This window comes from Apus apus, chromosome 2 (genome assembly GCF_020740795.1).
Source record: "Apus apus isolate bApuApu2 chromosome 2, bApuApu2.pri.cur, whole genome shotgun sequence".
Classification (NCBI taxonomy): Eukaryota; Metazoa; Chordata; class Aves; order Apodiformes; family Apodidae; genus Apus; species Apus apus.
This window is the reverse complement of record NC_067283.1, coordinates 23,602,995-23,630,514: the sequence shown is the minus strand read 5'-3', so window position 1 is coordinate 23,630,514 and position 27,520 is coordinate 23,602,995. Positions and strand designations below refer to the sequence as shown.

The window sequence follows — 27,520 nt, the reverse complement described above, 5'->3', positions numbered from 1 at the left end:
TTAAGTACTTTATGAGAAAAGATGAACTTGCAAGTTTGTTCACTGTTGAAGGACAAAAAATAGACAATTCCAGTGACTTACTTTTTTAAATGAAAGCTGTGACTTGGAGGGCATTACATTACGCTAAGCAGTAAGACTGAGACAGAGTCAAACATTGCAAGATGCCTGCAAGAATCACAAGAACTGGCAAAACTGTTTGAGATATTCACAAAAGCGGAAAGTAAGTGAAACTAGTCCTCCTATTGCTCCCTCTATAGTAAACAGGAGATGGACTCTTCCACAAAAGCCACCATATTAGGCTCCTAGTCTGAGCTGGACAAGCCAGGAACTTCATTTCTATAGACTACTGAAAGTCAATGAACTCAGGCAGGTGACACTTAACCTTGTGAAGGCCTGCACTTGTGTGTCTCTGCAAGAATCAGACCATGAAGGATCCAGTAACAACGCAGGGTGAGCTACAGGGTCATGAAAGATACCTGGCACTGCAGAAATACAGGTTCCGACTCAAAGGATGAACACCTGTATTACAACCAACTTGTTTGTATTACATCCAATAACTAGCACCTAATTTTAACTATGATCCTGGTATCTTAAGAGATTTCTCCTCTCTCAGTTAACCACCATTTCAAAAGGTTGTGGGTTTTTTTTTGTTGTTGTTTTTGGTTTTGTTTTTCCCTTTAATGAAAAATGCCTTTGTGCTTCAGTCCAAAAGATTGGACCAAATTGAGTTGAGAAGGAGCAGATGGCGAAGAAATATCAGAATGGCAAAGTGAGTATAAACCTCATCGTATCTTGGACAAATGACCACGCTATGAATTTTAGAGTGACTTAACTCCATTGGTAATAAATTAGGATATTGAAAAAGTGTTTGGACTTTCACCCTACCAGTAACTTTTTTTCCTTATACTAAGGAATTTCCTTCACCAAAACTTTTTGTATCTTCAACTTCAGTGGTGACCCTGGAGATGGAGATGCTTTACTGTTCTACTGATTTATCTCTTGAACTCCTTGGTAAACTACCAACAAGACAGCGAGTTGGTACCACAAGAAAATTTAGAATGAGTATCAGAAAGAAAACAGCAGTGCTGGTGCAACAAAGGCTTAGCCCTGTTGGAAAAAACTTTGGTCAAAAGAGAGTGGATAAAAGTTCTAGTCATTTTTCTGGCAAGGCAAATTGTTGACATAGCTGTTACCCTGCTTACCCAACTCAAACTGTGTATGCTTACTTCAAAATATAAAAGACATTCATCACTCGATACAGTGCTGCCCAAATATCCTGTCTACAAAGCTTTTTCACATGCTAGAAATCTTCTACTAAACTTTACACAGATTATTATTTAGGAGTGCCTGGCTTACTATCCTTTCTGGATTTTGAGTTAAATACCTTTACATTAATGTCCATCTAATGTGAGCATGACAAATTTCAGGGAACATTAAAAAAAACAATAACCCAAACAAGTGGTGAATTCACATTGACTTTTTTCAGTCATGATAATAAAAATATACAACAGGATGGTCATCAACTCACCACAATGACCAGATGGACCTGGCAACAGGGGTTGATTATTTGGAAACAACACTCAAATTTTATTAGAAGCATATTATTTAGAAGTCTCTTAATTGTTATAGTGGAACAAGGAAAACAAGACTCAAAACTTGTCTAAAGCAGTAACACAGCATCTCTCAGTGATCTCAATACGCTTGCCAACTGACATCTTCAAGAAGAAAATAATATTACACTATACAGTTTCTCCCTATTTACAGGTAACTGGCAATTAAAAAATATTCAAAACCGACAGAAGATGGAAAGAATAATACTTCAGTAATTCCACATTTGTACTGTAATTTAAAAGGATGAAGGCATTTTAAGTTTTAACTTCAGCTTGGTATGAATCATATTCTTGAAGAGTCAAAAGAATAATTTTTTTTTTAAAAAAAGGACTTACTTATTCCATGCTTGTCTAAGATTTTTAGGGCTGTACTGTGTAAACCGTTCTGTAAGAAAAAGAAGAAGCACATTAAATTGTTTTGCTAAAACCAGGATTGTTTTTTTTCAAATATGTTTTCATCATTTCTATGTAACTACTGCAGCTAAAGCCACAAGACAGGGAAAGAAAACCAGCAAAGGAACAATTGCCAAACAACAAACAGGGAGAAAAAAAACAACCCCCAAAATATCCCCTAAAACCCCCAAATTGTTAAAGCAAACAAACAAACCAAAACAAAGCATCATGGCATAAAGCTCATTTACAGCAGCACCATTGGAAATACAGTACTCTGTGATCTCACTGTCACATTTTTATGCTTCTCAGAAGGCATAAGTGTGGGCCTGTGTGACACATAAAACAGGGTGGCCATGGAAGAATTGATTTTCTAAAGAATCGATACAAATAATGAGCAGAAGTAACAAGTACAATGACAGCTTATTGCACAGTCCATTGCACAGTTCACAACAAACGAAATCAAGTTGAATTTTTATGAACTATGTTATATGGTGTTATAAATCTTAATTTGTTGTTAGGATTAGAATATTTGAAAAAATAAATTATAGATCAGAATTTACTAACAGAAAATAAATATATATTTTTTTTTAAATTGCCAATTTTGTTCATCTTTCTTAACATTATTTGGATTAATTTCTGGTAATTCTCATTGAAAATGCTACCATATTATTTAGTGTGAACATAAGCATTTGAATTCAATACCACACTACTGACATTATCCTAAATTCTGCAAATTTGAAGCCTTACAGTACTTTCCCATTACTGATAAAGTCAGCTATCCCAGGCACTTGGCAGCTTGGATACTATAAGAAGGATAAACAATTTAAGTAACTGTGATAGCTTTTTATCTGTTTTGTTTCTTCTTTAAGTCTCAAGACTGCAATGGGTGCAGAATGTAAGGGTTACAGAAGGGGAAAAAACAGAAGTTTATAGGTACTATCCTACAGAGAGCAGCAAGTGAAAGAACTTCCCTTACAATTTTCTGTGTGCACATATTAAAACAAAATAGCTTTCCACACCTGAGGCATCCAGATTAAAACCACAGGAAGTGCCTATTTCTTTTTATCTTTATTGTACATTGCATGCAATGCATCTACTACCGATGTGCCAATGCCCCAAGGCAGGGGCACGTAGTCAGGATCATTCTTGGATGCAGCCATGGTTCACTACCAGTAACATAGCACTGGAGTCAGTGTCTGTGATTAAGTTCTAATATAAAATAGCACAAATAAAAACTAAGTACTGAAGTACTTTCAGTTCTGTTGTAAGTAGCTCAAGCATTATAACGGCATTGAGAGTATGACCCAAACTTACAAGAGTACAAGCACATGACAATTCAAATTGTACCTGTTCACTAATTCAGATTCTGCTCTCCAGAGAAAAAGCCTGAGCTCCAGTAAGGTCAATAGCCAAGTTGCATTGGCCTTGGCAGGACCTGAGCTCACCCTTGAATTTAAGTTTACAAATGTGAACAGTCTGTGCAAGCAGATACTCATAAAAACTGGAAGAAAATAAAGACTTTCTATACTTTATAAATGAGTAGTCCTATCATAGCACTGTCCACTCATTTATAACAAAGGACTGAAAAATAATATGCAGCTGGGCAGTGCTGCGTAACAAAAAAACCTGAGATGACAAATGGAAGTCCAGCTAATAAAGTGCAGATATGCACATTAATCTGTTTTGATGCAAAAAATTGCTCAGTGGAAAGAGAAGTGAACCAACTTGAATTATTGCTGAAAAGCTAACCTAGACCTGGAGAAAGACAGAGTTTGATTTCACCTGTCATTCTTGCAGTAGTGTTTGGTCAGATATGGAGCTGGTTCAAAACAGCTTCAGTAAAGCTAACTCCACTTAAAACAGTTGAGAAGTATTGTATACAACATATTTTCTTGGCTGGACTGCCAGAGGTTCACTCTGATCAATTTAAGCTATTTTTACTGTGGGAGGAAAACACAGAGTCAACTACTTGGCCAAACTGCCTTAAGGCTTTAATGTCCAGAGATCTGTTTCAGTTCAGCAAGAAACTGAAAAACTGTTGCTATGCCAGATGAGTGTTTACTGAAAAAGTAATCCACTCATCCGGTAATGCATTAGAACCAGTTACGTAAATGGTCTTTATAAGGGACATCAGTAAGCAACATGAACACACTTCTGAAAAGATCTTGCTTCTTTACTCAGCCTACTGCTCTGGTCTAAACTTCTTTTTAAATAAAAACCTTATTCACCATATTTATCAGACAGGCAAACAGGGAAAGAGTGAAACCCAGTAGAGAGGCAAATTTTAGTCATGACTCCTTAATTTCAAACTCCATTTATGTGCTGTGGGGCTACAGATCATGCTTCTCCTAACCATTGATAACAACTCTTTCCCTCCTACTCCAAGCAGATGAGAGGCTCCTCCCTTTAAGTTCTGTGTAAGGAAATACTGATAAATTATAGTTCATATTTTTCTGTAGACTTTTGTGGTCATGCCTCCAACTACAGCCTTCTTAACTTTCACAGACAGTTTAACTAGATGTAACTACTGTGGTAATTAAGCTCAGCTTCATATATGCCAGCTTTAATACTTTCCTGAATTAATAATCCTTCAGAGAATAAAAAGCACTGTAACAAAACCAGCTAATTTTGATTTCAGAGCTGCCAGGATAGAGAAGCTACAACAATCTTGTCTTTGAGTTTCTCTGTCATGATCCAGAAACCACAATATAAGACACCTATGAACACCTATCTAGTAGTTGCAACAGAGGCAGAAAAAGAGGTAACCTCACAACTTTTATCTGAGTATCTTCTGCTTGTGTCCAATTAATGACAGAAATGGAATTCAGTCTCACAATATATCACCAGGTTTTCTTCTGAGTTACTTTTCAGCATGAACTAGTTTCACACGCCTGTATGAATGTCACTGTCCTTTACTGCTAGATGGACTTAACCAAATCCAAAATTATACATGTGTTTCTGACCAACTGCATGACATTACATTCTGATACTTGCAAGCACTTAGCTTTGGTATTCGTTTTTCAGATGCTTCCATTGATTTGATCATAAAAAAAAGTAGTATCAGTCAGTAGATCCCGACTGTATGAAAGATCCTGGAAGTACTGTAGAATTAACATGAATGCTGCCCCAAAAAGTCCTACATTATGAAAGGCAGCAGCACAGACAGTCCAAATCTCAGTCCAACCCTGTGGAAGAAAGTCCATGTAGCTAAAATTTACTACCTCTCGCTCAGAACAGAAAGGCAAACAGGCACATGCAAGAATTTCATACGGATGCTCCCATCATCATGCACCCAGCTGCCCACCCATCCTCCAACACAGGCAAGCCACTGTCAAGAATGCAAGGCAGACTGTTGTGGTGTGGCACCTGCTCACTCTCATCAACACTGAAATGAAAGAAATCTAAAACCCTATACATTTACAGATTACTATTTGATCTGAGATGTATTTTGGATTGCTGTAGTTAAAATTGTTAATACATATACTAGAGTTCAAATAATTTCAGTTTATTATCATTATTAAATGTGCTTATTTTGAATAAAAATGCTAGAAGACCAAATTGGTACGCTTATCTAAAGTAAAAAGCGTGATTTTTAATTTGCTTTATTCAAACACTTCGATATTTGCAAATCTTTTGGGAACAAATTCAGGAAACAAAACCTGATCCTCTGCATTCTTATCCCAAATACACACTTATCCTCAGTAGCAACCATGTCTCACTGTTAAAGAGCTGGCTTTTCATGTCTGTGCACCTTTCACTAGCCAAAGGTGATTTGTCATTATGTGAAGCAAAAGACGGAAGAAGGTATTTCAGTTTTACTTTAAATCCCAGAGCACCTAAAAGTGTTTACCATTTGCTTCTCAGAAGTCCCAAGTTAGCCAAATCTTGATTAATTAAATGACATGTTCAGAATGAAATGCTGTGTAAAGAGATCCCATTTGTAGGACTGCATAAATGAGAGCAAACACACACTACTCACATCCTTACTGGAAAGACATGCAAATTGCATTATTTTCCTGTAGCATACCTTTTGGGATTTTAAAATAACATAGAAAAGGAGAAGGCTAATATATTACATCCACACCTTCAGCAACCCAGCCTCAGAGCCAAGATTCACTGTTCTGCCAGGCACTAAACTCAACCCACTCAGATGCTGGATGGTGTAGTTACTGAAACATTCTTCCAGCAGTCCATGGGCCTGAGCTGCTATTTGCTTCAGACCTTGCAGCAGGGATTAACTCAATCCTTGTGTGCCAAGCAAGTTTTTATGACTGTGCCCCACAAACAGTACTGTCCACAAAGCTGTTGGAAGAACAACTGCAAAATGGAAGCAGAAGTGAGCAACCAGAGGGAAGAGAGGGAGGAATATTTTTGGGCTGGTTGATTTGACAAACCTGGTGCATCAAAACAATGATGTTCTTAAAACAACTGCTCTCAAATTGTACTCAGCTTGAAGACTTTGGGGAAAAAAAAAAAGACTGTGCCAGAAAGTTTATCCATTACACCAGCTGTTTTAAGTTGTCTTAAAACCAACAATATTTCTATTTCTTATAGGAACCGTTAGTATTTCTATTTCTTATTTCCTTTAGAAAACCACTCTACAGCCACACTGCTATATATGCATAGTCACTTGTGTGGCCACATACCTACCTGCGTGCTTGCTGCTGCAATCAGTATCTGCCTGGTAAACATGCTCCATCTGACAGGCCTGCATCAAGGGCAGGTTCAAACAGAAGCCAACCTCAGCAAAACTCATGAGTGAGCTTATTAGCAGACCACTGAAGGAACTACTGGTCTGCTGTGAGAATGTAAAAAATAAACGCTTGCATTTTAAGTAACATAAAACGAGATGAGGGTTTTTTCTCTTTTATCAATCAGAAAAACACGTGAACTACCTTTGACACATTTGCCTTGAAAGGATCTAGAATAGACAAGAAAAGCTACATAAGGAATTAGAAGCAGACTACATTTTGATTTTTTTTAGCTCCTTTTTAGCACTATTGATAATCAGCTTCTAGTGTAAACCAAAGAACTTAAAATGCAGTTTGACTTCAAGGCATTTTTTTATGTTGTTAATCAAAATATGCAGGCTAATATGCATTCCTTGATTAATGTTCTTCTCTATTTAAAACCAAATGTGATTAGCTGAAATGCAAATATTTAAACATAATCATAATTAATATTTTGAAAAGTCTAACATATTATTTCTTTAAATGGGTTTTCTTCACATTAAGTCTAAAGTGACTAACACTGTATTGTGATATGTGAGACTCATGCTATTTTTATTAAAGATTCAACCCTGAAAATATTTAAATTATGTAAGATAAAGATATAAAGACAAGCATCCATGCAGACAAGCAAATTTTCAAGCATTATTTGCAGCGCTAATGTACAATTAGAGTTTTCATTAAAGTTCAGTCACAACTGGAGTTTTATCATCATAATGAGTTAAGCTTTGTTTTTTTTGAATGCCATATGTCTTGAGAAAAAACCCCTCAACTCCCCACCCTCCATTCCCATCTCCTCTCGTCCCCTCCTTTCCAAAAGCACTTGCCTCAGCAAAGCACAGCTTGTGTACAGAGGAAGGATAGATGCTGTTTTCTAAACTTGCTACTGAGCCTGAGTAGCAAACATAACTTTAATAGCCAACACTGCCTAAAGCCCTGGGATTTTATTTTAAATGGTTCCACCTTTTAGCAGTGGTTCCACCCTTGCTCCCTTGCATATATAGTAGTTACATTAACTTTTCTGTTCTGTGCAATTTTGTTTAAAGAATTGTGAAAACACTGACAGTTCAGCTTCCCATGGGTTGTATATACAGAGACCTGAGGAAATGCCAAATATTGCTATTTTGGCAAAACTAAAGAAGAGAGGGAGAAATTAAAAATTAATTCTCCTTTACAGATCCCTCTCTTGTCCTTTCTTCAAGTATTCAAATTCCTGAAGAGTACATCTATACCAGGAATTTAAATGTGCTTGGAACTTTTGCCATCACTGTCCTGTGTCAACACTACTGCAAGTAGTCTTCCACCTTTGTCCTCTAATACAGTAGGTGGGAACTTACTTTCTTCTTACGGGGAATAGTTCCCAGCCCACACTAACTCCCAAACCATGCCCAGGAATTAGTTGTTTGGAAGTGCTAGCTGTCATGAGCTAAAGACATGCCAGAGGCTGCTCTAACAGTTTAACAGCAGAGACTCCCACATCGCCTGGGAACATTCACTGTCATCAGTGTAGATGTAAACAAACAAGATACTGATTCAGCATGTAACAAATTGTTGACAGGCTTTGGTGAAACTCTTTAGGAAAAACTGTTTTGAAAGTTTGAAAAGCCGTATGTCCTCATACATAGTATTTCCGTGGTTTATGACAAAGGAGTTTAGTCTTTCAGCCCAGCCCTACTCTCCATGAAGATTTAATCTTTTGAGAAAACTTGACTATCAATCAGCTGTTAAGATGCAGGTAGGCAGCTCGTATTTCTAAACTAAATCTGCATTTATTGACCACCTGGGAAGCAAAGCAGAATTCCTGAGTCAGAACACCAGCTCTGCTCTGCAATGGTTTGGACAGTCACAGGCTTGGGATTTTTAATAAATCCATGAAGGATCTGTCAGTCTCTGACAGGTGCCTTGTTATGCAGCATTTCCTATGAATGCTGTTTTCTCACTGTAATTCCTTTTGGCTTCCGCTTTCTCCTTTAGGAGAGTCTATTTCTCTTCAGTCTTTTCATCCTGACTTTAAGGATTCTCTTTTAAAATCAGTGCTCAGTAGATGCCTCCATTGTCTCATAAAGGTACCTTTTGAGGTGTATTACTTTATATTATATCTGATCATCTTTTTGACACGGGGAGGTTCAGGCTCCTACACCATCAATCCAAGATTAAATATTTAACTTTCCTTCACTTAGAAACAGTATTGTAAGGAAGCTAATGTACAGTGAATATTACAAAGCATTCTCAAATTCTCTCAACCTTTGTAACAAGTTACTACTTCTCCTTGACTGTTACCATCTCTTCATGGCCAGCAATGGACTTCATTTATCTTTCACTGTGGTCAACTCTTACCTGCTCCCACTTTACTCACTGACTGTACCTTCTGATACATCTCTATTTAACTTCCCAGGATGGAGGTTCCAAACACTATTTGAGAATGTACGAAAAAGAGAAAATTGGATTAAAGTGTAGGTGTTGATCCAAAGGCTTATCTTGCTCAATGATTTGGGCAGGACTCTGAATCCAGTAGAAATGGTTGGAGGAGAAAAGAACGTAAGCCTCTAGACTATGAAAAATGGGAAATTTAATGATAACAGAGAGAATAATACACAAAAATCAGGAAGGCTCAAACACAAGACTGATAAGGAAGTAGCTTGTTTTGGATTACTTCTTCATTCCACTCATGCAGATAAGAAACAGCAAGTACCTACTTTCATTTCATTCTTGGAGACACTGGTCCAGTGGTATGATTGGTAGTTGGATCTGTTTTAGTGCAACAAACCTACATTTTCCTTTAAGTATAGTAACAAAAGAATAAATAGTGAAAACATGTTCTCCAAGTCACGTGTCAGAGGGTCATGTTCATCACTTAGTGTCTCTGTCCAATACCCTGTAACATGAGTGTTCTAAGCTAGATGAAAACTCAAGATTTTATTGGAACAGAAAATAACATTTTTTCATAATTTCCTCAAACTGCCTTATTATTGAGGGCAGATAATTTATTTTCACAGTGATCCTGAAGGGCTGTTTTTCTTTGGTGATGAGTATAGGAAGACCTATTCAAGATTGTAGCAGTAATAACAGCTTCAAGGTGAATCATGGAGGTAGCCCAAAGTTACTGAAATATTTCTGACGTGTTTCAGGATTTTCAAATGCATTATTTAGATTATCCTTATGTAATGTATTAAGCAGGACATGTGTGCATGTGTGTTTGTGTGCATAGGTGCAAACAGAAATTGAGAGGATTGAGGCTGAGGCACAGAGAAAGCTCAAAGACCAGGCCAACTTTGAGATTTAAGTATCTCCTATGTTAATTTGAGTATTTGTAAGATAGAAAGTAATCAAAGATCTAAAAGCAGGCAGTTAAAATATGAGTAGTTTTCTGATTTTTTAAATGGCAAAACAAATATGACCGTTTCATTTTCATAATTAGAGGCTATTAAATTACTGAGGTTAGGAGTTTAGATTATGTAGAGCCACCCACAGCTAGCCTTAGGAACACATTTCTTATTCAGCCTCAGAAATGTTCCCACATATTAAGGAATCAGAGATCATTGTTGTTTATGTACTGGCTGCTTTCCATAATTATCAGACCCTTGGCCACTCTAATAGAGAAACGACTAAATGCCATGTTTTTCAGACATGTTTCTCCTAGTAAACTGTGATTAGCTCTTTGCAGCTCAGGACTGTACCCTGTGAAATCACAACATGAAAATTATTTAAGTCTGTATGCAAACAAGAAATACTATGAAATTTTGTTTCTACTTTCAGTAGTGTTCCCAGCTCCACTGGCAGGGGTGCCCAGCATATTTTAACTATCTATCACTGATACTTTCTGTTCAAATCCTATTGTTTTATGCTTACACAACTCAATTTATAGCATCAAAGCCTTGCCTGAGTGGATGTCGATATCCTCATCACCAGTGCTCAATGCACTTCTCAATTTATCACACTTACTGTTTGCAGCTAATGAGTCTTAAAACTCAAAAAGACATGCAAAGCACAGGAATTACCAAACCCTATATAATCTATATTTAAATGCAGTAATTTCACAATTCTTAAAGAAAAACTGAATTAGTTCAGATTTGAAAAGAAATGTTAGGTTCCCTCCTGCATTCTTCTGATAAGGAAAGGCAACAATTAAGTAATCTTAAATGTTTTATTAAAGCATTAACTCAATTTTTGCTCCAACAAAGTCAATTGGGAAAGAAGAATCTTTCAGTCCCATACACTGAGGAAATTTTCTCTAGGGTCTGAAAACAATTTCAGACCAACAGAGAGGGGAGCATGGCTGGCTGAGCATCCATGGAAAGGAATCACGGAATTATCAGAGTTGGAAGGGACCTCTAGAGATCCTCTAGTCCAACTCCCCCACTAAAGTAGGATCCCCTGGTGCACATTATTCAGAACTACATCCAGGTGGGTTTTGAACATTTCCAGAGAAGGAGAATCCACAACCTCCCTGGGCAGCCTGTTCCAATGCTCTGTCACCCTCACTGTAAAGAAGTTTTTCCTTATATTTAAATGGAACTTCCTGTGTTCCACCTTGTGCCCATTGCCCCTCATCCTGCCATTGGGAGCTACTGAAGAGAGTCTGTCTCCATCTTCCTTGCACCCACTCTTTAGATACCTGTAGGCATTAATAAGGTCTCCTCTTAGCCTTCTCTTCTCCAGGCTAAAGAGTCACAGCTCTCTCATTGTAAGGAACAATGCAACCTTGCCTAAGCCAGAAAACTTTTGTGCACAGACTGGCATGAAGGAAAGCATTTTTTTTTAACAAGTCACAGAGAATCTGGCACTCATGACCAAACAGCTCCAACAACCTTAATGACATGAACAAATATGGAATTCTAGGACAGCCCTTAGGTCACAGCACTTTGTGCAGAAGATACTTTAGATGCTGGTATCCCAGTATGATCACAGAGATGCTGTGTTTTATCGCTCTAACCATTCCAAACTTTACCAGCATCAAGTCCAACTACTCAGTTTTAGGGTATGTCAGCCAAGTTTTGGTTGCTCATTTAGATTATGCTTTCTATTACTGTTAAGGAACCACAAAGCAACAAAAAAATCCTTTTACCAAAGCCACAAAGGATATAGGCTGGTAGAAAGGGAGTGCAGAACATGGTATGTGTACGTAAAAGGGCTTTTTCCTGTGGAGTGTTCTTACAGCTCCACAGTGTATGGGGATTAAGGAGCTCAGCATTATACATTAACAGGCCCTAGAAAGATAAAGTAATTGCCAATGAGAATAGCAATTACTCTGACTTGCATATCTACATACTTCACAGATGTAGAAAGGATCTGAGAAAACAAAGACCATTCCGTGCAGAAATGGTGAAAACACAAAGTGACCATTTTCTGTTTTGGAGACATCTTTCCTCCTGTCCCCATTCCACGTTTGTATAAATATTTTGTATTCGTAGCTGACAAAATCCATAATCTGGGATAGAGAATATAAAAGCAAGTCTAACACAATGCCTGTATGAAAATTAGATTTAATGAAGTGCCTACTGTGGATTTATTTTGTGATGTTCTGTGGTTATAAATCCACATCCCTCAACAGACTTGGAAGCCAAACAGAAAAGTGAAACCAGGAAATTTCTTTGCTGCCATCTACTGCTCAAAACTTCTCTAAAACACAGAAGAATAAAAATAAGAAGAAAACCAGAGTGCTCAGTGACATCTCCAGGTTTTCTCCTCCTCTTTACTATTCTTGGATACAAATAATGTCTTTGGACTGCTGTTAAATACCACTATATTTCTGTAAGCATGCTTTGTATATGCTTTCCTTTTAATCAGTACCATGAATGAGAAACACAAAAGCTTGTAAACTTAGTGACACACTGATTTAGGGAAGAACGCTGAAGTATTTTTAGTATTTCAGTGACAATCTCTACTTTTTAAGAAAGTCATACTAATTCACTGGAGAGCACTAGAACGTGACTTCACTATGTAGCAATAAGACAGCACTAGGACAAAGACTGGAAAGCCATGTGCAAGAAAGTCTGCCTTTCCTTTTCTCAAGGGTTTTTGTTACTATCAGGGTAAGCCTTACAATGTAGTTGCTTATCTCTCTTGAGAGCTGTCTACATTTCTTTGTCCATTTCAACTCCTCTGCCCCATCTCCTGCCTCTTTGCTGCACCAAGGAAGCCACTATGATCCTGCAGATCTGACAAATAGGACAGGCCAGAATGAAAAGGGAATCTTCTAATCTTCTTCTTTTTTTGTTTCACTTATAAGATGACTTGGAAATAAGGTTTAAGTGACATAAGGTGCCAGGTTGTCACAGTTTATAGCAAAACCTAATGGGAATATCATCTGCAGTAAAGGAGAACCAAGAATTTACTGAAAGACCTTCAGCCTGCAAGGACAAAAACATGTGAAACTGGATTCCTGAGTCAATTCTGTCACTCCCAGACTTCATTCATATGATTATAAACTGAAGACTCATCCTAGGAAAATATACTGGGAGGCAATTAAGTGCTTCATCTGAAAGCATCTAGTAACCTGCTCACAGAAGGTCCAAGAAGTTCAGGCTGCTCAGACCCTGTTCAGTCAGGTTTTGAGCAAGACGGAGATGTCTAAGCTCCCTGGACAACCAGTTCCAGGATTTCACCACCCTCACCATCCAACACATCTCCTACTCATTTGCCTGTTTAACATGTTTAAAAATCAGTATTTCTAAGACCCTCACTCAAAAGTTCACAAGACTATATATGTGACATATATGTTTACATTCATAAATAGCATATTGAAGCTGACCATGTACTTCTAGTATCTAGGGAAATAAACTGGTCCTTTTCACACAAATGTATCAGATGGTAAAATAGCGTTTCAAGAATTGTTGCAGATTATGACACCTTCAAGCACAACACACATTAAAAAATTGAACCTTTGTAGAAAGGTACTAACAGATGATCTAGCAGTAATTTAAGCTTTCACAGACTTTTCTCTACTCTTTAGTTTCCTTTAGAATTCCTCAAAGTTCAGAAGTTCTGTGTGGTCTGTGGAATAGTAATATTGACTGGGAATCAGCCTACCAGCAATCTGAAAGGTACAATACTTGGTAGCTAAGAAATGCAAGCAGGTCAGGGCTCATACTGTAATGAACAGGCGAAAAAGCAAAAGAAAACTAAGAAACTATAGAAAAGAAAAACACCCTGAGCACAAAAAAAAAATAAGGAGCTTGAAAAAATGCATCATAGTTTGTGCACTGCATACCAGATTATTTTGAAGCTTGTAAGTAGGGGTGTAATTATCCATGTCCTGTATTTCCAGGAAGAGAATTTGGATTAACTTGGTACTTTGACCTACCTGGTTTGAAATGGGGTAAAGAGTGGACTCCAGGCCATGTATCTTCATTTGGTGTTCCAAGTACCTGTGCATAAAAAGAGAAAAAAAAATGCTTTAAATGGAAAAGACAACAAGTTTTAGCATTGCATAAAGCCAGTCCTCATTGTAAGCTCAATGTACTTCACAATCTAAACTTCAAATAGGCTTAATTAGGGGAGGGAGAGGAAGAGGGTATAAAAAGTTAAATGATTACTACAGTTTTAAAGTACTAGTGGAGTCAGTACAGCATGTAATGTTGTTATGTTAATGTTATTATGAGGTATTTTATTTCCTCAATACATAGAATCACAGAATGGTAGGGGTTGTACATATTAAAGCTACCTGCATATCTCAGAGTAGTAGTGTTATGGAGGCTAGATTATTTTAGCTCATAAATAATTTTTATCCCTGTAAACTTAAGTCAAATGAACAGATACCTAATAGATACTAGAAGATTTACAAAGATGTTGAGGCAGATGACCAAGAGCACAGCATGAACAAGAATGCACAGCCAATTGTTGTCATGTATACATAAAACCAGAACATTTTTAGGAAATACAGACTTTACTGACTCAAGCATTATGCTCTTTTTTCTGTTCACTTCAATTGTCCTCCTTCTTGTAGTGTAAGTCAGAGCAGCTTTCACCAGCAAAGTAACACTTCTCATGGGGATCTTACATACTGTGCTCACATGAGAAGTTCAGCCCTCATGTCTTTGCCACAGATAATAAATAAATTGAGATAATGGCTATAATTAGTTCTCCCAAACCTGCTTTCACTTCATGAGACATAATTGTCAATGCTTGCTTTAAAGGAAGCTGAGAGGAACACCTAAAGCAGCAGCTCTGCAAATGCATTTATGAATGAGTTGTGAAATTTGGCATTTCACTAGTGGAATCTTCCTTGTAACAAATTTACACACAAATTCTAACAAGAATGAAAATGCTAGGGGCTGTTTTCAGTACCTGTTGTAAGCTCAGGCCCTAGAATAAAAGGCTGATATTCTGAAATGAAAGCATTTCACACCAGTCTGGTCCTTGTTCTGCATTATCATAAATGTGCAAAACCCTCTGGCAGCCCTTCCCGGACCAGCAAGATCTTCAGAATAAATCTTTTGGACCTGCATACCTTGAGTTCTGTGGTTACTTACACCAGCACAAAATAAGCACACAGTTAGTGTGAAAATCTTTGGTCCTAATATGTGAAGGTTTGTGACACTTCAGGGCAGTCTACAAGACACACACTCCCAATCATTTGGAGCTGAAGAGAGATCTACATTTATTTATTTATTTATTTTTATTGTGTCTGCTGCAATATACATATGCATGAAGAGCATTAAAGAAAGGATCACTCTAGAATGTTTGTTGCACTTCTTAAGCTTTGTAAACTTTTGTTCATGTCAATAAATTCAAGCTCAAAAAAATCTCAGAAGCAAGACTGGGAAGCTAAAACACACAAAAAAATTATCTTCAACTCCATCAGAAATTATTTAATAAAATTTAGAAACTGGCTTAAAAACTTGAGGCAAAAATTCTTACCTACAAGATGTGCTTTAGGACTCTAAAGCCTCAAGTTTGTTAAGCAATTTACAATACTAATATGTTTCTAATCTAAGAACACTAGCGCATAGATCATCTTTGTCGACTATCAAATACAATAAGCAATAGTCCAATTTAGATGTAGTGTGACCAGAAGGAGGTGAAAACAGAGCACCAGGGTGTCAGAGAAACAATGACAGTATCAGTGCAGGTACATAGTATACGTTCATTTGTGTATTTGGATATGTAAGTTCACTGATTTTATTTTTAAATACTGTTTGTAGGACATTGCTTTCAGTCCTTGTGAAATGTCTTAATTGGCATTTGAATAAGATAAACCTGATTCATCACAACACCCATAATCATTTCATTATTGCCATTATGGTAAGCACAGTTCTCTGATTAAACAGAGAAGAAATTAGGAGCTACCGTTGACACTGTCATGATTAAATCAATTTGCAAATAACTTTCACTTGGCTTCTGTATTTATCAAGCTCCAAGTGCCAAGCACCTCTCAGACCAGGAGAGGGAGCTCACGGATTAAAATCAGAGACTTGCATCCTCAGTTTAAGAAATACCATCCTCAGTTTTGCAACTTCTCTTAGCTAATCAAAGGAATCTTCTCTCAGGAAACATTATTATAATAAGAAAATTAGCCACGTTCTTCTAAAAGTACATTCTTAATTATCTCTTATTTTAGATGAGACATAGGCAGCTAAGACATTGTACATATTAATATTAAAAGCAGCTAACAAAATCTGAAACTTCCAGTGCAAGGTAGAATATTTATCAGACCAATTTAATGTAGAACTTGGAGCTAAAAAAATTTGATTATTCTGATTTACAAATTAACATCAAGTCCACTAACAGCAGGCTTGATGGGATATCACTGTTGTAATTAATCTTATGTGACTCCCAATTTTTTGTTTCACTAGTTTTCGAATGCATTTCTTCAACAATATTCCAGCACATCTGCTGCTACAGTGTTTAAGAGCCAGCTACAAATTATGTGCATTGGAATACTCAAACCACCTACAATATTTATACCTTCTGTCAGGCTAAGAACAACTATGGTTTTCTGTCAACTAAATGCCTACCATTTTTAAGGTAGAGGCATCTGGTAGTTCAGGAAAGGATCCAAACACTGTATTTTAGTGCATTGTACAACACTATCAAGATCATAATTATTCCACACAATTTTTAACATGCACAATACAGAAATTCACAATATGTGACTATCAATCAACAAAGGAGAAGGCAGTAGTGAAACAACTGTGATTTTGGATAAACGAAACAGTCATTGCCCACAGGCATGTCAGCATATAGAGATTTGTAAGCATCACCTTGCAAGTGATGCTTCTAAACAGTAACCAATCCCATTTTGATGGGGTGGCATTAGGCAACCTAAAGCAATGCCTTTCGACACCTGCTGTAAACAAAGCAAAGTATATGTACAAGTATAACACATAACACCACGGTGGAGAGGAATCTGCCTTGCTTTGCAGCTTACAAAAAGGAACAAAGGGACCAACATGGAGAAGGGAAGTGGAGGCGCAAGGGAGAAACTAACAGTCTTCTGGTTTTACTCCAAAACACTGTCCCTTTAGCAGTTAAGACCCATTATCCAGACCAAAACACTGGCAACATCTTAGCATCTACCTGATTATATGAGGGACCCAGCTGTAGCAAACCACTGGCTAGCCAGTGCTAGAGCGCAGGTCTTACCCTACAGCAGCCAGTGGAAGTGGAAGACACAGGAGACAGCAGCCTGGGACAACAGCTGAAAACTGGGAGCTTTTTATTTTATGGGTGACCTTCTGGCCCTGACTATCCTTTCATGGTCAACCACCTACTTCTGATCCCAAGTGTGCTATCAGGAATTCTGTTTTTTCTACATTTTAACACTTTTTCTTTCCAAGTTGTGTTCCAAAAACATAAAAATAACCACTCTCATGGCAATCAATCCCTGACTTAATATTGGAAATAAGCTTTTATTTACCATTGAAAATTATTTGATTAAAAATAAGACTAACTTGTTTGCTTTCTCTACTGGTAATTTACTTCTCAGTGAGGAAAACATGCAACTGGCATGGTTCAATACCCTATTTTTAAAAATTAATCACTAACACAAGAATAACCTACAATTCTCACATTTGGAATGGATTTAATGTTTTCTAGGGACCAGGATGGTTAAGGTTTTTGTAAAGAAAACTCCCAAAACCTAATGGGTTTTGCTGTTCCACACTACATAAAATTGTATCTTAAAGCATTTTGGGCTATATTATTTCCTGACAAACAAGATAAAATTACCTTTTCATTTGAAACTTGCTGTTCAAAATCATGATCAGATTTTAATCTAATTTGTAGGATAAGAAATCTATTTATATGAAAATAACAGATTTACAATACATCAGGGTACTGAGGGCCAGACACCCTTACTGCCAGTTGACATTGTTACGGTTTGGCAGAAAGCTATGAAAACAGAACCTGCTGTTCAAATCTCCATATACAAGCATGTATTTCCCTGGAAATGAAACAAAAATGCATAAAGTCTATTGCATTTCCTTAATTTCTTAATGTCAGAAAAAGTTGTTTGTTTTTTGCTTCTGATTTTATGAAGACTCATCATTCTTCTAATTAAGGTGCTCCCTCATGTTCAAGGGAGTCATTATTTTTTGTTAGCATTATGCCACTCCATCAACACAATTAGTCATGTTGCCCTGTCTTCTGCTTCAAATGCAAAAACATTCCCTATTACTGCCATGCAATAAGGTCACGCTGGGTAATAATTTGTCCGGACAAGTCATCTGAATATCTTGTGAGATGAACAGCAATGCAAATCTTTCCCACCAGCTCTTTTCCAAGTGCTGGCATAATTAATAAAGAACAAGCATTTCCATTTGCACTACAACTTTTGAATATACAAAGCTGTATATTACTGAAATAATGCTTTAACCCTTGCTAGATCTGACGATTCTCAAGAAAGGTGATGGTTGGGACTCCAACAACACAAAGAACATGCAGCCTGTGGCATTATTCAGGGTTGTGTAGCAACAGAGCAGAAAGGAAAACAAGATCAGCATGCAAATTAGCAGCCCTTCCTTAAACAACATTTATGGAAAACAGGCTAAGCAATTTGCTGAATTTTCAATTTTTTCCACACTAGGTCTACTTGATGAATAAACAAAGTTTAGTCAAAAAAATGTCAAGGGAATGAATAATTTTTTTCCTTCTTAATACAGGTTTTCATTGAAAAATGCCCTAGATCTTTCACTAGGAAAAGTTACAAGCTGTATGTAAAAATGTTTTCTTATTTTATTTTTCTTTTTAAGGCTCATCAAGATTTCTATTCCTGTCTTCCTAACTTCCCAGGTGAAGCATACTAATACACTGCATTTGGGGAGTCCTTGGCTGTGATGTGCCATAGGAGACACAGTACATTCATGTCCAAAATTTTCCAAATCAGTAATCTCTGTCTTTTAAATGAGATTTGGAAGTTTCATATGTTTGGTTTTTTGTGGTGTTTTTTTTTGTTTGTTTTTGGTTTTTTTTTAATGCTATTTCTCCAAAAACCATACATTTCTAATGAAGCTTTTAACTTCAAACCTAGGGGTCCTTTTGCTTTTTTCAGAGGAAACACATTACTGCTTTATATTTGGCTCCTAAGCAGCAGTGCACATTGCAGGGTTTCACTATGGCAGCTGCATCATTCCTAAAGCCACCTCTGAACATGTACTGTCCCATCCAGTCTGGAAGAGGAGAAGCTTATATGATTGCTCTGTCTTGCAGTCTATCCTGGTGCTAAGCCATTTCCCCATATGACCCACCTTTTTGCTGCATTCCCCTCCCAAGGGTGTGCTGTTAGGTAGATCTTAACCACATCCTCCACACTTGGGGAAGGTCCTGTATTACTGCCTCATAATGTCAGTGAGCACAAAGTAGTGAAGATGAAAGGAGGAACTTCGTCCTTCAGCTCAGCTTTGGTATTTGTATAAGGGGTTAAAAAAAAAAATCAGCAACTATTTGTGTATTATGCATGCTGAATCAGAGTCTGCTGACTGACAACTGCAGCAAGGCTTTCTTCCATTCTCTGCTGGGCACAATGGATGACAGCTGAGTATCATATTTAATACCCAAAAGATAGAGACAGAAATGGAATTGCTTCAATACCAGTCACTTCTTCATATCAGGAGCTTAGCAGTTCTGTTTCCAAAAGGGACAATAAATCTACCAGTTTGTGTAATGCCCTAGTGTTTATTAGATAGAGGCTAAATACATTTTAACTTTGGGAAGGCAAAAATTACATACAGTTCCTAAATCAGGTATCCACATAAATTCAAATTTAAAACAACTGAAGTGAGACTGTGTGATCAAGGCAATCCCATCCCATGTGGAAAACAGTAAAGGCCTGGTTCAGAGTCTGAAAACTGTAATTTAGTAAAAATGGTAAGTAAGAAAATACCAGACAGAGATGCAACATATGAAGAATACGGAAAACAAAGTAATGTAACTTGTGTATGATTCCTCTTCAGAAGAAAAGTGCTAAACAAGAGCCCATAAGAAAAAAATCAGACATCCACATTCTTGTATTTAGTTTTATGCATGTAACAGGTTGTAATTTTTCCTTCCTTATGTCCCTGTAAATACTACTGAAGTCCTTAAAAAAACAGCAAAACTTGCAGTGATGATATGAGGTAGAAGGAAAAAGAAATTAATCCCCACCATTTCATATGCACAGTGGTAATGTGTAGCACGGTGTGTTTAATGTGATTTGCATTCATTCAGGACATTACACTAGAATAAGGGTTTTAAGAGAAAACAAGGCTAGTTAGAAAACAAGCTGATTGGAGTATTTCTTTTGCAAGTAATTTTGTGTCTAAACAAACAAATGAAAAAGCAAGGTATGAAGTTCTTTCAAGAGTTTTAAGTTCCTGGATACACAGACAACGAATACAGGACACAACAGCAATGGAAAAGAGAGAAGGCACCTCCTCTCCAACCTTGCAAGCTTGTTACTATTATACGTAAAGTGATGCTTTTTGTGAAAAAACAGAAGTTACTGAGGCTTATTCTCCGTGGTGAAAAATGAACCAGTAGGAACAGAATGAGCTTCACCTACAGGAACAGGCTGACTCTCAGCCATCAGGTGGATTATCACCATTCTATGATACATGGGTAATAAAACCACTTACATTGAGCATAAGGAGTGATTTATGACAGAAGTGGCTTCAGGTATTGAGCCAGTATGGATGAGGGAAGCAAAACATGAAATTAGTGTCAACATTCTCAAAAAAATTTAACAACATGCATTAATTTAAAAAAAAAAAAATAATAATAAAAAAATATATATAAAAATCAAGTTCAGCTAGTATTTGTGCTTTAGATCTCTCAAGGATGAAAAATGAGGTACTTGAAAGAGTAAAGGACCCAACTGTTCTTAACGTCCTTCCCCCAGAGAGACAAAATATGAAGAAGTCTTGCCAGGAAACCTTTTTAATATGTAATTTTTCCAACATTACTTTGTATATATAAATGATGTTTGAGTAGCTGCCTGCATCATAAAGTTAAATTTACTCCAACGTTGTTTCCCACACTGCTTGTGGCACAAATAAACTCGTCGTTCTCTTCATACCCACAGTAACCATAAAGTACCTTACTGAGTGTCCCTGGCAGAGACACCACTGCAGCTGTGCTAACATGAGGAAGATGATGAAGACTGGAGACTTCATAAACACCCTCACCTGCCTTCGCAGAGCCTGGCTCTACCTACCCTCTCTGCATGAACTGGGCAGGGCAGCTGGGAGGAGGAGAAGGAGAAGGAGTAGAGCCAGCATCACCACAGAGCCAGCACTGCAGACCCTCAGGACATGATTAAATGAAATCCCCAGCCTCACAACAAAGCACTCCTGAGGTTTGATATGCCAGTTTCCTTAACTGCTCAGTCAAGGGAAAGTTTTGTTTGTTCTGAAAAGGACCTACTAAATACATACTACATTTTGAATCACAAAAAGAGCTCTGTCAATGAAATAGCTTTTAGAAACTAATTCTATTCATAAACAAATAAAAATTATAGAGCAAACCCAGAGTAATTTAATCTAAATTTCACAATGAGAACAAAGCAAGTGTGAAACAACCTGTATTGGGCTGTAGCTTCCTCTTCCTAGAAGTAATGAGCACATCTCATCATTATAATGCCTGATTTTAGTAACTTACAACTTTTTTAAAGGTTCACATAATGCAAGAAAATGGGGGGTTTATTTCATGATTCTTACTAAAACACTTCCGTGAATAAGACTGCTAAAACCACTGTGAGAACAGGATATGGCAAACTCATTTTGAAAACAAAGAAGGCTGCGGTGTAGGAAGAAGATCTAGCAGCTGAAAGAAAAAAGGCAAACTCCTGACAGAGACCACTTTCCCTCACACCAATGCAACCATGCAGCAATTTTGCCAAATCACAAATTAATTAAAAAGCATGGAACATGCTAAAAGGAGACACTGTTTAGCTCCAAAGTGAAAAGAGGGCTCCTCTGTGAGGGATGTTCCATGGTGAAGAAGTTGAAGCAGCAGAACTGAGAACCTGTCCCTCAAGCCTTCTTAGCCACCTGTGCTGAGAAGCCTCCTTCCATCAGCAAATAATTTCTTCATCAGAATAAAAAATCCTGATAGTAAACTAGACTTATCTGTCTCTGATATCTACTTTGGAGCTGCAGAGACTGTAAAACACCTCAACAGGATGAAACTGATCCTTATGAAAAGAAGAGAATTTGAAAGCTTTTGTAGACCTGTGGATCAGGAAAAGACCAGGAAGAAAACTCATGCAGAAGACTACTGCTGCCCTCAAGAAATTTCTCTCCCCTTCCTCCAAGGACGCAAGTTTCCTCTTCTGGCATTGCCAAAGCTTGTGAGCTCTCAAATAAGGTTACAGAGAGGGAATGATGTCACCAAGGAAGACGTTGTTAATACACGCGAAGGAGCCGCTGATGATAATTTCTGTGCTGGAAGGACTCTTCTTAGCATTTAGGAATGAACAGAATGGTTTTCTTCACTTTGAAGGAGAAGGAAGATGGCAATTTTCTGTCAGAAGAACCCCCCAGTTCACAAGTCATGCTTGTTTATGTATCCTTTAAAATCTGCTCTGATTTACTCTGTACGAAAAGGTATGTACTCTGCATTTCAGACTTCCTACCCTGTTTGTGTTCTAAAGCCTTTGGAATAACCGACCCAAACATACAGCTCCTCCTAAATATGCTCTTTAAAGATTTATTTCAAGATTTTAGTGACTTTTTTCTTTAAATTGAAAAAGGGAGGGGAAAAAAAGGCAAAAAGCCTGTGGGATGCTTTTATGTAATGTACTTCCAAAAGTCCTGCTGTGCTGGCTCAGCAGCTGGCTCATTTGAATTCCAGGTATGCACTACACAGGGGTTTTTTTGGAAATGCTGGCTTATTGGAAAAGCAATGCTGCTTTTGGATCATAAAGATGGCTTTCTGGTCTTTTTGCAGATCATAAAACTGGTGCTGTTAACACACATGAATTCCTACCAAGTGTCACAGTGTCCAATCTCATTGGCATGGACAAAGCTACACTATTGCATCAGGACACTTAAGGGCTTAAAGCTCCCATTCAGCTGGAGAGCTTATTTAAATAATTAACAGAACAAATGTATGCATCTTCTTATGGATCATCACAACAATAGCAAGGAAAACATTTTTTAGTTGAAATAAGACAGTTTTTCTTCAATATAACATAATTTAATTACAAGTATTTGAACAAACTAGCACATTTGGCATCACATACATTCTCAATAAGGTTCACCACCACACCAGGACCTGACCCAACGGTTTTCACAGAAACCAATCCCCATTTTCCCAGAGCAAAACCCCACTCTGAAGCAGTGAAGCACACTGTACCTCTCAGATACTGGAAACCCTTTGTCTCTGGCCTGGTGCCCAGTCGCAACACAATGGAGGAATGAGTGTGCTTTGTTATGACACCACACCAGGACTTGACATTCCTTATGCGCCAGGAGAGCATCTGCAAGACACAGCAGAACTCGTGGCATGTGCTGCTTTTGTGACCGAAATACATTTGCAGCGGAGAAGAAAGCTGTTGTACTAGGGCAGATAAAATACTATAACTGGGCTAACTGAGCTGCTGAGCTCACTGTCTGGAAAAAAATAGCTAATATTATGAAAATTCTTTTTCTCATCTAAAAATTCTGGGGAGGTAAAATATACTGAGACCTATATACTAAGCCTGGTGCTCAGCATCACAGAACAGCATGATACTACAATGGGATCAAATAATTCAGAAGTTTGCCAATTCCTTACTTTTGCCAACTAAAGTCTTGATCTTGTAATAATCTCAATTTTGAGTAGATTCATGAAGCCACATGGAGCCCAGAGAAGCGGTGGGTATTTTGTCAAGTTTTTTTCAAGCGACCATTTGTTCAATTTGCAGCAAATTAAGGCAGCCAGCAAGGCTGACATTTGAAGAATGTGCAGGTCCAGGTGTTACAATATTTCTGAAACAGCGAGTCCACTAGTAATGAGCTCCAATTGTGTTGAGTACACGTGGTGGATATAAGAGATACTCATTCTCATCCAGAAGACAGTAAGATCAATGGGGAGGCTGTGGCTGACTATAACCCATATCCTTCATTGCAGCATAGTGAGCTAGCACACCTCACTCCAGAGGACTTTGGAAGTTTCCAGTGAGTTCTTCACTAGAGCATCTACCCGTTTTCCAACATGCCAAAATGTAGAGATCAGAAGTGGGTTTTGAAAGGGTACCAAATTTTGAGATGTTAAATTTTTCTGAAAATTGGAAACTGTGCAATTTAACCATTTATTGCTCATTTAGCAGCTGTGGCTCTAACAATCAGCTGGTAGGTGGCCTAAGACTTTTCATTTTGTGTATTTAAATGAAGGTGAAAGAAATGTCTCTCAACTGGAAGAGGCAGCTGCATTCCTAGGTTCAGTGAACCCATTTGTTTATTCTGACATTAGTGCACTTAGCAACTTTGCCTGTGACTTCTGAGCTCTCAAAAACACCAGGCAGGAGGGATCAGGGTGTAGTCATCTCCTGTCTTCCTTTAAACTTTTTCTAAGCCACATGCAGGGTACCTGCAGTGGTAATCCTTGCTTTTTGCAGCCTCACTTCTGGGCAAAAGGGAACTACTTCCCTGCAGCTGCTGGAATTGTTCTCTACTCACTGGAGAAGGGAGCTGTGAGGACCGGGCAGGATTGGAGAATATACTGCCTATAGCTCCAAACGAAATTGAGGGGGCTTGCGCTGAGACAACCAAGGATGAAGTGCGAATGAATGAAGGCCAATCTTCAAAAGACTGGACCTGCTTAACACCTGCATATCATGGTCCACTCTTTTTCAGAAAAAAAACACCAGAACAAACAAACCAATTCAGAGGGGAAAATGGATAAATAAATAAATAGGATATGCAATACAGAAAAGAAAATTTGCATGGACACATGACAAAGAGCTTCAGTAACATTAGTAATCCATAATGATGGAAAAGAAGAGAGAACAACATTAAGAGTTTCTTAACGTCCACTCCCAATACATTAAGATCCACAGAAATGCATGGCCTGAACTATTGACTACACAAAGGCTGAAAAACGATGAGGGATCAGGTATAAGAACAGTAAAATGACTACATTAATTCTTTAAGATGAGCAAGGATGCTATTACAAGACAAACTGTAACATTTCAGAGGTAAATTTTAAAGATCTCACTGAATTAGTAGAAAAGGAGATGTCATACCTGTGAAACAAGAGTAGCTACGCAAGTTATCAGAGAGAAAAATCAACCTCTCAACAGTGCAGGCAGAGCTGATCTCTTGGACTATGGAAGGAATGTAGATGAGCAGAACAATGTTCTCATTAAGCAAAAGAAACAAAACCATGACAGCATTAACAAGAATAAGAAAATATAAAGCAAAAGTGGTAGGAAGCTGCCCTGAAAGAATGTTTTAATGAAAGTAAATGAAGCCCAAAGAAGAGATTACTCTAGTAGGAAACAGGTGTTTCACTGTCCTTGGTTTTCAGCTACGTTCCAGCTGTAGTGGTCCATACAGACCAGCTACTGGACTGATTTTTGTTTTGTTTTTTTTTTTCATGGCATAGGGTACTGAAGTACTAAAAAGCTGCATAAAACAAACAAAAAGGGATTTGTCCTCGTTACAGTTATTACATTGCTTTGAACTGCTGAGCAGTTGATAAAGTAATATAATGCAGTGAGATCAGTAGGACCTCGTCTCTACTCCTCTTTTTCCAAGAGAAAGGAGCAATACTAGCACACTCTAACCAGCTGGTCCAGCAGCAGAGCAGTGTTATTAACCAAATATCTCAGCCATTAGACTAAAGCAGACTATGCAAAAATGTCCGGGATCTCCAACATGCAAATTATTAAGGCCTCTTTTTAAGAAATGAGGGCCATGTGTTGTATGGATGCACACCAAGACCAGACAGGAAGGACCACTAACTTTGATAAAATCCCTGGCTGTATTCCCTCTGATTTTATAGAAGGGTCAGGTCAGCAATACAAATTTCATACAATTTTTCTTTTTCTTCTGAGAAAAGCACAATAACCAGGTATTATAAAACAATTACATTCAGGATATACAAGGAAAAAAAGCCCCACAAATGTAATATGTTCTAAGACTAAAATGAGTTACAATGTAAATAAGTCCCTTTTGGAGAAGGGAAATAACTGCATAATATTTTAAAATAACTTTTAAAGGAATAGCACAAGAGTTATCAAAAAAATATAAATCCCTCTTTATGACACAGCAAACTTTGACAAAACTGGAAGTCTACAAGGTCAACTGATTTTTAAACCATCAAAAGATAGAGAACCAAAAACTTTCAGTGCAGTAAGTAGATACCTAAATATTTCCTTTGATTTTTCCTCAGGATCTCAGTCAATCATATTTATCTGAGGGCAATCATATTCATGTGAGAACACACTCACTGCACCATACTGCATACTGTTAAGAATTTACTTTATGCTGTTCTGCTCCATCACTGACAGGTTTGAGAGTTCATACCATGGCCATTTGGATCATGTTATACCTTGAAAAACACCATGAAGAATTCTCATTATGTTCTCACAAAACATATTATTAGCTTTATCCCATGTATTGGAAAAAGACTTTAACTGCCCGAAATACTGCTACACAGTATTCATGGGCTCTCTAAAGACAGTGAACACGGGCCATTTTATTTCCTTTTAACTGACAGCTAGAGAATCCACTTCTGCTATGGCCTCCAAATTATTTTAAATGGAATACTCAGAAGAATGGGGAAGGAAGAACCAAAGCAACAAAAATGAAACATAATATTATATACTTCTAATCCTGCTCTATTTATTTCACACTCAAACCAGTGAGAAAACCTACAGTATTAAGATCCTAGTCAGGTAATTCTCCTACTCTCAATTCTTGTACAAGACCTCTTTTTATGGACATCTTAGGAAACAGAATAACTTCCATTTCCATAGTCTTTTTTCTTTCCTTTACCTACTTATTAATACTGATTTTGTCAATTGCTTTTCAAGGCAGTTTCAAACTAATGTGGATTTTTTTTCCTGTTGGTTACTTTTCTCTTATATTAAAAAGATAGTAATAAGAAGAAGAACATATTTAGAAGAAAAAAAACTTGGGGAGATGTGTTCCTTCTGATTTTCTTTTCTCTGTGCAAGGCACATAAGTAATGGCAACACACAAATAATGGACACAGAGATTGTGACAACATTTTTACAAGCATACTTAGAACTCAGATAAGTTTATGCGAAGCTTTCAACATATGTCAAATTAAATGCCTGAATATTTAAATCATAGCCATTTAATGAACTAGAAAAGCAGCTTTCCTAATCAAGATGGGTTAAAGTTAGCCCTTGAGAACGTGAAACCT

The 27,520-nt window shown here is 37.5% G+C and overlaps 1 protein-coding gene across 5 annotated transcripts in view; it reads right to left on the bottom strand.

Annotated features, from left to right (window-relative positions):
- Positions 1-27,520, bottom strand: part of CDK14 (cyclin dependent kinase 14) — a 338,936-nt gene that overhangs the window by 108,238 nt on the left and 203,178 nt on the right. For all 5 annotated transcript variants that reach the window (XM_051612199.1, XM_051612197.1, XM_051612200.1 and 2 more), the window contains 2 exons: positions 14,034-14,097; positions 1,947-1,995 (listed from right to left, as the gene is read on the bottom strand). In XM_051612199.1, coding sequence (XP_051468159.1) covers positions 1,947-1,995; positions 14,034-14,097 — 113 coding nt within the window. The remainder of the gene's footprint in view (positions 1-1,946; positions 1,996-14,033; positions 14,098-27,520) is intronic.